The sequence below is a fragment of the Trachurus japonicus genome, chromosome 8 (genome assembly GCF_045865225.1).
Source record: "Trachurus japonicus isolate A0001 chromosome 8, Traja_1.0".
NCBI classification, from domain to species: Eukaryota; Metazoa; Chordata; class Actinopteri; order Carangiformes; family Carangidae; genus Trachurus; species Trachurus japonicus.
The window spans coordinates 26,365,006-26,379,026 of NC_140914.1; the positions used below are offsets into that span (position 1 = coordinate 26,365,006).

At 48.0% G+C, this 14,021-nt stretch overlaps 1 protein-coding gene across 1 annotated transcript; it reads right to left on the bottom strand.

Moving 5' to 3' along the window:
• Window positions 1-4,716: 4,716 nt before the first annotated feature.
• Window positions 4,717-6,481, bottom strand: LOC146983448 (uncharacterized). The gene is made up of 2 exons (XM_085785043.1): window positions 5,736-6,481; window positions 4,717-5,573 (listed from the first exon to the last, which is right to left on the bottom strand). Exons 1-2 carry the CDS (start codon window positions 6,337-6,339, stop codon window positions 4,723-4,725), a joined length of 1,455 nt encoding a protein of 484 aa, XP_085641169.1. The 5' UTR covers window positions 6,340-6,481; the 3' UTR covers window positions 4,717-4,722.
• Between the last annotated feature and the right edge of the window lie 7,540 nt (window positions 6,482-14,021).

Below are 14,021 nucleotides of genomic sequence, written 5' to 3' on the forward strand. Positions count from 1 at the left end.
CTCAGACCTGAAGTGCAGCAGCCTGTATCTGTTCGGCGTAACAACTCCAGCCTGGGTGCATGACGTAAAGTTATCACCCAGGACAAGCGTGAGTGTTATTTTCCCAGTTGAGTTGCAGACACTAAGAAGGCCGGCTGCAGGGCCAGGCGAGAGGAGGGAGTGAGAGTGTGGACAGGTGTGTCGACAGAGAACTGGTGGCTGTGTTCTGCGTCTCTAGGCGGAGTGCTGGACCCGAGGGGACCCGCGTGGCCATAGATGGAAGAAGACGGCCGGAGTTGAGAGGGAAGCATCGTGGGATACTAGAGGGGTGTTGTTGCGATATACCCCTCTCCCGGTTAAGTACCTCTCTATTGCCTATTTTAAGCTTTGGATTTTATTGGGATTTTAAACCGTGGGAATTTCCCCTTTTAAACTTCGGAACCCTGTTCTTGACCACTCGTTGTTTCCTTTGTCCCTTTCAAAGGCCTCATCCCCTCCCCATCACCTCTGAAGATTGAGATCAGCATCTGGTCCTGAGAAGGATTCCTCCGGGACTATCTGAATCCGGGCAAAGAGACTTTGGACTGTTTACAATAAACCTTGGTGAACTTTTCATTTTTTACTGTGGTTTTTAACTCTGCTCGAATCTGATTTTAAAAGAACCTGTGCCAAATAATTAGAGTCCTGGGCTCTTCAACCCAGGTGGCGTTGTCGGCAACACTTTTAACTAAATTATTATTTTTAGTTTGAACATCGCCACGTGACATGTCGCCTGTTATATTTCAGTGTTGCCCAAACGCAAATCTTGAATAAGTCTCCGCTGTTTTCACATTTAAAAAGGTCTTTGTTTATGAGATTTGCTTGTAGCTACAGCACCTAAAAAAAAACCTCACTGTAACCTACAGCCTCGCTTCCAATAAAACACACACTCGCGTTATAATTGCGATCAGTGAAATATATAACAATATAACACAATTTAAAATGACAGTTGATTTTGCTCTAGTTTATATGGATAAAACTTAATATTTAAAAGTAGCGCAAGAGCTGTCAGAAAAATTAAAAGCAGCCTCCTCTCTTGTCATATTTGCAGCAACACTGTTGCTTCAGGCTGCAATCGTGCTTTTTTTTAATATCGCTCATACTCTCTCCATTAAAACAATTGCACTCGTCTTGGCTGAAATCAGCCCGTTGTGGATCAATTTCGTGCGGAAGTAGAATAATATGACGTCAAACGCCCCCTTTTATGTGAACGCGCGCAGAGCACAAAGCTGAGAACCGGACTTGACTAATTAAGTTGATAACCACCGTCACAGTACCGTTTGGCTCTGATTGCGGACTTGAGGGTTTGTTGAGCTGCATCTTGAGCACAAAGCCTAGGTATGTTGAGCCTCCTTCGCAGTACAGGCCTCTGATGAGAAGTTGAGCCGTGGTTAACTTTAGGGTAATTAGCTATGACGCGGTTAAGTGGCAACCGGCGGCAACCTGTCAGAATAGAGATGTCCGTCGGCTGCCTTTTTTTCCCTTTTTTTTGTATTTCGGCTCCCCAATGACCAGCGCGATCAAACTTTGACGTCAGTCACGTGACGAGCGGCCAAAGCGGCTGAAAATATTTGCCGTTTTGGGAGCTGTCTTGTCTGACGCCCACCCTCGAGCGTTTTTGACGCTTTGGAAGCTTTTGGTGTGAACGCACAGTAAGCCGTGTATATATGCCGTCAAGAGCATGCCAAACCTGTAGGTGGCAGTGTAGCGAGAAGCTCAAGCCCACGTCAGCCAATCAGAATCCCGCACATGATCCCCGCATAGCAACCTGATAGCAACAGCAACAACAACAACGTCACTTGCCCTCCTTGTGTGTAAAGTTTTAATATTTTTTCATGCGAGAAAGTAACTGTTTAGATGCCAAATATACGGCCAGTTTATCCAGATGACGGCTGTTTAGAAGTTTGCTCCGATGTTTCTCGGAGAGGTGAAGCTTTTTTTTTTTTTTTTTCGGAGAAGTGAAGCTCCACCTGTGGAGCAACGACCGGGACATCACAGAGACAGTGTCGGCTCTGCAAAGCTGTTCGGTCGGCCAGCCTCTGTCGTCCTCCCGGGATCAAAACGATGGCTAAATAACTTACCCGCAGGTTTTTATAGGTTTACCACTGGCTGGATAAATTATTTTTAGGAGATGTTGGTCTCATTGATGAAATCTAACAATTGTGGCAGTAGCAGTTTGTTTGAATGAAAGCTTCATGTGTGTTAACTGTTACTGGACAGAAGAGCAGCCCAGCCTCGGGACTCTGTACAGAAATCACCCCATTTAACGTTACATCAATAAATAAATGTTTTACAATGAACACATCAGTCTGCATTAAATTTTATCGTTATTATTTATTTATTTTATTAAGTTATGTAATATGGTTACGGTTAGACGTCAGGGTCTGACGTCGGCTACCCAAATCTCTGTTTTTCTCCGTTTACATGCAAACGTGAAAACTGCGTTTTCCAAAATCTCCACCCTGGCCGGAGTTTTTAAAAAGCATCGTTTTCAGGGGCGTTTTCTCCGTTAGCGTGTAAACGGAGGGTGCCAAACGGGGACAGCTTTCCATTCCGACACCCCTCCACTTCGACACGCCGCTGTTCCGACACCCTCCCCCCCACAGCTGTCCAAGGTGCTGAATCGCGTGACGTTTACATTCTGCTTTGTGGCTTGTCTGTGAAACGTGCTCTGCTCAGAGACTGGGCAGATCTGTCCCACTTGCTTCCTCCCGGACTCCGTTGTTGGAGATCTCCCACACAGTAATATTTATACACTTTTTTTCTCCCCCCCTGCGCTGCTTGAGCGCGGCTGAACCCGGTTTTAGCTCACAGGGGCGCGAGGCTGCTGCAGCCGCCGCTCGTGCTGACAGCTGACTGAGGGAGATGCTTTGGTTGGGCTTAGGCAATGAAGAAAGGAGTTGGTTAAGTTTAGTAAAAAGACCAGGTAGAGGCTAGACAGGCCCCAAGCATAATGAACATTATATGTCATTAATATGAAGTATTTGCTTGTTTTGCAATTAATTATGCACATGATCCGTTTGACCCCAAAAAGGAAAAAAGGATCAATGCGCGCTGCGCAGTGGGGGTTTCCCCCCAATAGCCTTTTCGGAGTAGCAGGGTCTTTAGAAAAAATAGAAAACACCGCCATTACGATGAATGGAAGTCTATTGTCAGAAAGGCGGGGCTTCGGAAAGGCGGGGTGTAACCGGTGCAAACGATGGTTAATGTCTCCGTTTTTAAAAATAACCGGGTACGTATAAACGGGGCCCTAGATGGAAAAAAAGGGAGAAAAAACAGCTTCACAAAGAAAGAGTATAAGGGTAAGGAATAAATAAAGGTGAATGCATGTCATGGTTTTGGTTTGGTTTGGATTTTGTGTTGCTTGTGTTTGTGTTTCTCTTTTTTTTCTTCCTTCAGTTTAGGTGTGTGGTGACGGGGCGGAGTTGACCCACTTCCAGGTTGCACACCTGCATCCAATTCTACCTTTGTCAAGCTCCTACAGAAAAACTCCAGAGAGCCACGTTTAGAGTTCCACCGTGCCTTGGGTCAGCTCGTCCCCTGCTGCCACCACCTCTTCAGTTCTCCCCCCCCTCAGTTGGTGGTTGTTTTTTGTTTGTTCTTGGACTGTTTGTTAATAAACTATTTAAGTTCATGCACCCCTGAGTCCGGGCGCATGACGTCCGTCCGACTACCCATTTCTCCGACCATACATTTCTTTATTTTTGCGTCCATTAGTCCGACCTCCCATTTCTCCGACTTAAGTAGCCCTAACCCTTAACCTTACCCTAAACCTAACCTTAACACTGTAGAATGGGTAGTCGGAGAAATGAGCCGTCGGACTTATGGGCAGTCGGACTGATGTATGCTCCCCCCCCGAGTCCGGCTCCAAACTCTGGTCCAAACCTCTCACCTGACACTATAGATCCTATTCAGAACTAAATACATCTTTTAACATTCGTAGTGTATCTTATACTTTTTTTTTTTTAATGAGATATGGGATGTTCAAAAAAGACACTTTATAGGTCATTAATATTTACAAGAATAAGATCAGCTGCACATCAGCCAGTAGAAGCATCATTAGCAGAAAGCTGGATCTGATCTATATTTTAGACCAGCTTTTTGTGTGTAAAATAACCAAATCACAGAAAGCACTTCATCATAATCAACATTAAAGGAACAGTATGTAATGATGTCGACGCAAACCGCAAGGACTGTGATTGGTCTGCTCAGAATGTCAGCGTAGTAATTCACCTGTTCAGCCTCGACTGGTTGGATAGACCACCTCCGCAAACGTCTTCTTCGTCACCTGCGCTTCAACATTTGCAATAAAAGCATTTGTTTTTCAGTTGCCATTGTTTACTGTGACCGGAAACAACACGTTCTCTTAACGCAGAACTTCGAATGCTCAAGGACAGTGTTGGCCCGTTCGGCAAGGCTCCCACCTGGGTCAGATGAGACCCCTCCACTCCCTCCATTAATGGACGGCCCTCGTTGTTACTAAGGGCCAACTCCTCGGCAGGAGTGAAGGGTTGTGTCGCGGGCCCCCCTCCCATCTTCCGCGCCTCATTTTTTCTTCTTATTGGCTGGAAGCGTAGGCGGCCTTACCTATGTTTCAACTGTTTCAATTGAAACGGGCCCCAGCCACCAGGGGGGCCCCCAGCTGCCAGCCACCAAGTAAAAGACAGTACAATAATTCATAGGTTTCACCTTAAATATAAAAACTTAAAGGAGCTCATCCTGATCCCCGTACGGGGGAGCCCACTCCTCTTCAATCTCTTCCATCTGCACAAACCGCTCAGTAGCAGCTGAGATCATTGACGTCACCAATGATCTGACTAGTGGCACAACACAACACAGGACAACACTCAGACCTACAAGGACAGCCAGGACCGGGGCGAACAAATGCAACAGTGTAGTTTGCCACCCGGTAGATGGAGCCCAAGACCACCAACCATTACCTGCGTTCTCTTCCGTGTCTCGGCTCTTCTGCAAATGCAACAAATCATTCAGGTGTGCAACAACATGGGTCATATTATCAGATATGTCAGGAATATAAGTACAGCAATCAGTACCCACAACATGACAGACCCCCCCCTGGTTTGCTAACACCATGTCCATGGCCACCCTGTTCTGCAGAGCCACATTGCTGAGGCCCTGCACCGCTGGTGTGAGTGTCCCAAAGCCTGTGACTACTGTGCCAGTGAGATCTTCCAAGTCCAGAGAAATGTCATTGATCTTATATGCATTGCTCGTTGCACCATAGCCAGGCAGGAGAGCACCAAAGATCTTCTCCACAGTGCTGACTCGTTCATGCACTGTGTCAGAGTCTCTCCTGTCCCGGTGTGGTGGGTAGTAGTGGTCGTAGTTAGTGTGGAAATGATTCAGGTCAGGCACAATCCTGACAGCTGGTAACAGTTTAGCTAAATAGCAAGTTCCACACCAACCAGGCCGCAAAGCCTGATAGACATGTTTTCCACACACCCAGACATGATGCCTGAGTGATCCATAGCCATCAGTGGACGGCATGTAGACGATGGGGTTGTCGATGCCAGTGCGGTTCAGACTGGTGGTACCTGTGAGATTCAAAGCACTGACATATGGCACGTTCCCTCTGCAATCATTCATGTTGTTATCCCACATTACTCCACACGTCGCCGCCACAGTTTGCACACATACAGATTTCCCCAGAAACTGATCTCTGGGGGAAACACAGTCACGTGTGAAACAGACTGCACCTCTGTGACGGGTGGGATTTGTGGTCATCAGGGAGTGATAGACTCCCTCCTGCACTCCTCTGGAAACATTCCAGAAGCGAACTTGTGACCCCTCGTAATTCACAACACTCACGTTGATCTTCAGCAGCTCCTCTGTGAGGTTGTGAATCACGCGCTCTGGGCCGTGGTCTCCCAGGGTGAATGCAATCATCGCCCCTAAAGTTTCAGAAACATTTAGAGGATAGGATTGCAGTGGCAATGAATTACCCATTTCATGTGGCAGGGCCGCGCAGACATAGCAGCTCTCGTTGGTCAGCTTCCTTGCCGCAGCCATCAGGGCACGATACCACATGTTGTCCTCCAGCCTTGATGTCTCGTTGCTGGTGGTAACAGCAGATCTCCTCACCAGGCGGTGAGGTGTGTGTGCTGTTTCAGATTCGTTGTCGGTGGGGGGAGAGATTGTTGTGCTGCTGTTTTTCGCCCCCTGGTTGTGGAGCTCCTCCACACACAGCACAATCAATCCCACCCCGATGGAGATGACCAGCAGGATGCCAGTCGCCACCCTTAGGCCGCATCCGAGCCGCCTAAGGGGATGGTACGGCCGTGGCCTCTCGATCAGGTGCATGGCGTGCGTGTGGATCAGGAACCCGTCGACAGTGACTGGCGTGAATCCACGTAGCTCTCTCTGCAACTTTGACTGCTGTCTCCGTCACCAGAAGCACTTGGAACGGTCCGTTCCACCTCCGAGCTTTCCGGTGCTTACGTCTGAAGTCTTTCACCACGATGTAGTCTCCAGGATCGAGGTCATGGAGTTTTGTCTCTGCCGGTCTGGGGAGGGCGGCCTTAACCTGTTTGTGAATATCAGACAAAACAGACGACAAGGTTGCACAATATCGTAACATTTCATCTTCACAAAGGCCAGTGTCTGGCAGCTGCCTCTTAAAGTCCCACTCCCGCGACCCTTTTCGGCCATTTTAAAACCAGCTCATTAGCCATGCACCTCTGGGGGGTGGGCGGAGACTGCGCTGCTCTGCACCCGCCCAGCCACCTCCTCGCACCCCACCCCCCCGCTTGCTGACAGCTGGACATTGTACAATTACAGATTCAGCGCGTTTAACGTAAAACTCCACACTGGGATTCGATCCCAGACTGGTGCATAGTCCTTGCTCACAGTGCAAGCTGCTCTACCAGGTGAGCTATACCTATTATACCTTGACAGCTACACCGAGCTGTGAAGGCTTTCACCTCTGAGCCAGATGCAGAGCGGGGCGGGAGCTTGTAGCACTAGTGCCCTCCCCTGGAGCTGTGACACCCTCAACTCCAGTCTTCCTGAAACTGCCAGTTTGAGTCTGCCATTGGTTCACAGCAGTTTGAAGGCAGAAAAACTCTGAAATGCAATTTTGCACTTCCTTCTCTGCTGATAAGTGCTCTAACACAAGAAAAATGCCACAGGAACATGTGAAAAGCTCAAAAAACACGATTTTCACGGGAGTGGGTCTTTAACGGGCCCAATCCCTGTGTTTAGAGGCCTCCCAAACAGGATCTCAAAGGGGCTCAGGCCATTTCTGGTCCTCTGGCGCGCCCTCATGTACATCAGCACGATGGGGAGGGCCTTGGTCCAGGACAGTTTTGCAGTCTCACACACTTTAGCAAGTTTGTTTTTTAAAGTGCCATTTTCTCTTTCACATGCACCACATGAGGCTGGGTGGTAGGAGCAATGTTGTCTCATGTCAATGCCCATATACTCACCAACCAGTTTCAGTGCAGCACTCACAAAGGGAGTGCCATTGTCCGAGCTGATTTTTGCTGGAATTCCCCATCTGGGAATTATCAGGTGCATCAGAGCCTTTGCCACTGCCGCAGAGTCCTGCTTTGCTGTAGGGAAAGCTTCAACCCATTTGGAAAACATGCAAACGATAACCAAAACAAACTTTTTGCCTTCACTAGGTGTAAGTTCGATGAAATCCATCTGCAAATGCTGAAATGGTCTCTCTGGTGGAGGGTGGGCAGCCTGTGGTACCTTTAACCCTCTCCCTACATTGTTTGTGGAGCAGATCACACATCTTTTGCAAAAATCAGTGGCGTAAGTTGTGAAACCTCTCGTGAACCAGTGTCTTCGTATTTCACTCACCATACCCCCCTTTGACACATGGTCCAACCCATGTGTCAACTTAGCATAGTGAGGGAAAAGAAACCTGGGGAGACAAGGCAGGCCATCAGGGCCTGTCCACACACCGTCAACAGCCCTGCAGTTTGCATTCTTCCAGGACTGTTTTTCAGGCTGTGAGGCCCTTATCTGCAGGTCAGCAATCTCAACCGAGGTCACAGCGGGAGGGGAGGAAGGAAAGATTAGGGAAACAGCCTGTGTTTGGAGAGATAAAGGCTGCTTTGACGCTGTTTTCGCAGCTGCATCTGCCCTAGCATTCCCTTGAGAGATAGGATCAGAGTTGTTAGTGTGAGCTTCACATTTACACACAGCAAGTTGTTTAGGCAACAGCATGGCATCCAGGAGAGCAGCAACCAGCACATGATGCGCTATGGGTTTTCCTGTGGAAGTTAAAAAATCCCTGTTACGCCAGATTTGGCCAAAATCATGAACAACCCCCCAGGCATACCTGCTGTCAGTGTAAATGTTCACAGATTTCCCCTCAGCAAATCTGCAGGCCTCTGTCAGTGCCACCAACTCAGCAGCCTGTGCTGAGTGGGATGAGGACAGAGGCCCAGCCACAACAGTGTCATAAAACGTGGTTACAGCAAAACCTGCAATGTTAGTGCCCGTAGCAGGATCCCTGGAAGCAGAACCATCAACAAAAAGATCAAAGTCAGCATTGTGAATTGCAACATCACTCAAATCAGGTCTTGGGGAACAAATGGATGTTATTGTCGCCACACAGTCGTGTGGTTCTCCGTCGTCAGCTGTTGGCAAAAGGGTAGCAGGGTTAAGAACAGTGCATCTCTTTACCTTCACATTTGGCAGTTCCAACAGAACAGCATTGTAGCGCAGCCACCTCACAGCAGACAAATGTGAGGTTTTCTGCTCGAGGAGGATGAGAGATACTGCATGTGGGACTAGCAAGGTCAAATCGGTGTATCCCACAATGTCACGTGATGCCATAACTGCTTTTTCTGCTGCAGCCACAGCCCTGAGGCAGTGAGGCAGGCCTGCAGCCACAGTGTCAAGCTTAGATGAGAAATAAGCTACAGGCCTCAATTTCCCGCCATGGTCTTGTAGTAGGACTGAAGTCATGTAACCCCCTTTTTCGTCCACCGTCTGGGTGAAAGGTCGTGAACAGTCAGGTAGCCCCAGTGTCGGAGGCGTCTGTAAAGTCAGTTTCAAGTCAGTGAAAGCCTTTTCGGCCTCCTTTGTCCAGGTCACAGGGTCAGATGCTTTCAGGCCTTTCCCATGAGCAATTTCTGCCAATGGTGCCTCTGTTTCAGCATAGTGAGGGACCCATTGTCGACAATAGCTGGTGACGCCTAAAAATGACATCACCTGTTTCTTTGTGACTGGTTTAGGAATTTTCTGAATCGCTTCAATTCTGCTTGGTGAGAGGGATTTTCCCTCCTTTGAAATGACATGACCCAAAAACGTAACTTCTGTTTCAACAAACTGCAGCTTGGACAGGCTGGCCTTGTGCCCCTGTCCAGCCAAATGAGTCAACAGAGCCAGAGTAGCTTTAACGCATTCCTCTCTGGTCTCACTCGCAATCAGAATATCATCCACATATTGCAACAATGCACTTCCCTCTGGCAACACCAGAGTTTCCAGACTGTCCCTCAGAGCAGCATTGTAAATCGTAGGAGATTCACAATAGCCCTGACACAGCCGAGTGAACGTATACATCTTTCCATCAAAACAAAAGGCAAACCAAAATTGACTGTCAGCATGCACAGGAACGCTAAAGAAAGCGTTCGAGAGATCAACAACTGAAAACCATTTACTCTCTGCTGGAATCTGGGACAGAATAGTATGTGGATTCGGAACCGTCGGCGCCCTGGCCTGCACTGCTGAATTTACAGCCTGCAGGTCTTGCACAAATCTCCACTCCTCAGGCTCGCCCTCAGGTCGAATCTTTCGCACCGGAAAAATGGGGGTTCTCACTGGAGAATCAGCACATGGTACAATCACCCCAGCCTTCAACAAAGCATCAAACACAGGCCTTATGCCGTCAATTGCTTCACGTCTGAGAGGATACTGGTTACGACAGGGCCTGTAATCTGATTTAGGTGTTATTCTTACAGGCTCGCAGTTCTTAATCAGCCCAACATCGTATTTATTTGTAGCCCACAGGTGGGCAGGGATGTCCTTTAATTCTGGTATTTTTGTGGCTGAATTTAACATGTTGTTATCAGTATCATGATCGGGAGGGGCAAAACAAATGTATGCATTCGAGATTTCAACATCACAATTCAACAATCTGCGTTTGGTCTTCAGGGTTTTGTTTAACTCCACCTGAGGATCTGCCGTGCCCTCCCAGTCTGAGGAGGACTTCAACGTTTGCACCCAATGTGTCAAATCTGTACATGTAGGATTCTCCAATATGATGTGTGGTTCAGATTGTTTCATATCTACACATTCAGCAGCTCGCTCAGGTAATTTTAGGGAGGCAGCACATTTCACATCATCCCAAAACAGCCATTCCAACTGCAACAGTTCATTTCCCAACATCATTTCATCCATTATGCTCTCAATGTCACACCGCGAGTGCATGTGTGTAGTGCAGCACGGGTGGGCGGTGTTAAAGCGCCCACACGTGCTGTTGAGCTTTTTCAAAACAGAAGAGGGGAGGGTGAGCTCCCACTCTACAGTGATGTCTGTGTCGGGATGATGAAAACACTGATATCTGTCCTCCATTTTTCTCTCAATCTGTATTCCCTCCGGTGTACATTTTAAAGAAAAATCCAACAAACACATGAGATCCCTCCCCAGCAAGTTTACCGGACATCTATCAGAGACGAGGAAAGAGTGTTTAAACGTCTGTCCGAAAGCAGGATCAGAGCATTTCAATGGAGTTGAGTATCGCTCCAGGAAAGGCTTCCCACCCACACCCACTGTTTTCTGATATCTGCCGCTTAATTTAGGCTGAAGTTTTCCAAATCCTGAGCTCCGTACCACAGATTCAGTAGCCCCGGAGTCGACCAAAAAAGACACAGCAACGTCATTAACCACCAATATATATCTAGGCATTTTTTTTGTATGCTTCAGACAAATATAAGGTAGACATATCATTCTGCTGCTTGTTTTTGTGGTCCGTCTCGAGACAACGAATCTTGTCGCGTATGAGCTTTAAATCAGCGTCTGTGTGAGGGTGCGTAGCATGTGTCTGTGTATCAGTGCTGCTCAATGTGTGTGTGTTCGTGTTAGTGTAGGTGCTCTCACGTGTTTCCAGCATGCTCCCAGCCGGCTCAGTGTCTCCACTAGATCCGTCCTGACTCCCGCTCCCACCATCTAGTCAATCCTCTGCCTCCATGGGTGTGCGGCATTCCCGCTGCCAATGTCCTTTCTGCCCGCAACGATAACAGCACTCTCTGTCTCCACCACCTCGGCCAGCAGCTCCGCGTCCGCGGCCACGGCCTCTGTTTTGCCATCTTCGTCTGCGGTGGTCGCGGTTGCGCTCACTTTCTGCAGCCAGCGATGCCATTATGTGGCTTTGTTTTTTGTCCGCCGCCCTTCTTTCAGCCTGCAGCTTGTCCTCCTTGGCCTTTTCAAAATTCTGCTCTGCCCCCAGTGCATAGCTGGCGTTCACCTCCAGGCTTGCGTGTCGCCATGGCAAGAAAACTTTTTGCACATGGTCGCGGAGTTCATATCTCAATCCATTCACAAAAGCAGAGGTGACCTGTGATCTGAACTTTCCCCCGTCTTTTCCTTCCGCCTCGTCTGGTGTCATGCCCCCGTGAGTTACCATAGCTGTTTTCAGCCTAAGGAGGTACGCAGCGACAGTCTCGTTAACCCCCTGGTAAATGGCGGCTTTGTCCCAGTCCACAACAACGGGAAACAATTCTTTGAACTTATCACACAGCGGTTTGACAATTCCCATGTATGCGTTATTGTCGGCATGGGTTATGTCGCAATTTTTCAGTTTCAGATTATCTGCTCCACGCACTGTGGGGGCAATTTTGTGCCAGTCCTCTTTCAGGTGCATTGACAGCAGCCGTCTCAGTTCATCGATCGTTGGTCTGTGTGAGTCCACCAGTGTCAGGATTGCTTTGGCAAACTTTTCGCCTCCCTCTGATATCTGTGGCAGGTGCGTGCTGGCATCAGACAGGTCAGACCCGGTCCAGGGCCTGTACACCAGTTGTACTTCCCCATTTCCTGCGGCCACTTCAATCATGGGGGCTGTCACGTGTCCCTCAGCTCCTGATTCGGCCGTGGCCGAATCTGTGTTGTTTTTGTAATCCAGGCCCGACCTCGTTGTGGAGCTGAGGTGGGGTTGGGGATGTGGTGGCACCTCACGCGATCTAGGTGCGGGCCTGGGGCGGTCCTGCCCCTGGCTCCGCCATGCCACCATGTCGCTATAGGGAGATCTTGGTCGCTGTTCGTGCCCCGGTGGAGGTGCTGCTGAGGAGTATGAGACCGCAATTGCGCTGTGCTCACACTCTGGTGTGAAGCATACAGCTCCAGCACCGGGCTTCAGCAGCTCTTGGTTAGGGAGGGGCTCAGGGTACGGTGGGGGATGGGCATTCAGACTCAGGTCTCTGAGTGCCTGTTGCAGAGAGGCATATACGTTGGCCAGTTCTGGTGATGATGCCAACGATGCAGATGCAGGCAGGGGTGATCTTTCGAGTTCTGGCAGCTGAGGTTGGGGGCTAGTGGGAGGCTGATCCTCGGGTGTAGGTGGAGGTTGCGGCTGCTGCGGCTGCTGCTGTTGCTGGGGCTGTTGCTGTGGCTGCTGCTGTTGTGGAGATGCAGGTGGAGCAGAGTCCAGGTCCGGATCCAGCTTCACACACTGGGGCGCGGCTTCTTTGGGAGCCTGCCTACGCTTTGCCTCTTTCATCCATATCTCAAAAGCTTTCCAGTCTACCTCAATATCTTTTTCTTTTTTCTTTGTATTTTTTAATTGCGCTTCCTCTAATAGCTGTAATCTAATTTGTAGAATCTCTAGCTGTTTAACGCTGAGGCTTCCTGTTCTTGGAAATTTTAATTTCCTGACCCACAGATCTAATTGGGCTACGGCTTCCTTCCCATAGTTAATCCTCATGTACCTCACATTTGGTGCCTCATAATCTGGTCCCTCGGATGGATTACCTTCAGAGGGTTTGCTATTCTCTGCTCCCATGATTATTCTCTCAGACGTTTGCAATTTTATTTAAAAGAAATCAAATTTAGATTTACTTTTTTTTTTTTTTTTTTTTTTACTCACTATTACTCCTTTAATAGTAATAAGAAAAGTGTCACTGTTAAATTATGATTTTTTGTTTTAAACAGACACATTTAGGTTACTTTTCTTTAATTACTAATTAATTTACCATGAAAATAGTACTACTAAATTTGGATTTTTATTTTATTTTCATTTAACAGATTCCAACCTTTTTAATTTTACTCTTATTTTTTCTTTTTCAGACAGTCAAAATTGTTAAGCCAACCTAAACAGACAAACAAAATATACTTCTAAGTCTAATGGCTTCTAATCACAGGAATAGGGACTTGAACCCTGTTTTTTCTTTTTGTGCTAAATCTAGTGGACTTGAACCACAAGAGTAAGGACTCTAACCTTATTTTATTTATTTTTTTTTCCTCTTACTGCTAAGTCTAGTGGACTTGAACCACAAGAATAAGGACTTGAACCTTATTTTATTTTATTTTCCTCTTTTACTGCTAAGTCTAGTGGACTTGAACCACAAGAATAAGGACTTGAACCTTATTTTGAGGAAAAGCCTGCCCTCTCAAACTCCGTGCTCCATTCTTTTACTGGGAGAGACACGGTGCCCGGCACGTCTGCCGACTCTACTTTTAAATAGTAGGCAGAGAGGCAAACTTTGCGCAATTTGGCCTTTTTCTTTTTTCAAAACTCACCAGAAAGAAACAGCGAAGTGTCTTCTGTAGCCACCGAGTTCGTTAGACCCCAACAGTGAGAGGACTCCGTTTTCCCAGACGTCAGGCCCTCTTCTCTACCTTCCTTTGGGGAGTTAGAGGTTTCCCAAGGGCTTGGCCCCTGGAGCGCGCGTTCTAACACCCTCGGTCCAGAGGTCCCGGAATCCGCTCACGGATGAGGTCCCTTCGTGGTCGCCAGATTGTGGTGGCAAAAAATGTTGTTCCTTCACCAAAATATTAAAAAAGGATAAGAGGACACGTCAGCTGTCTTTCTT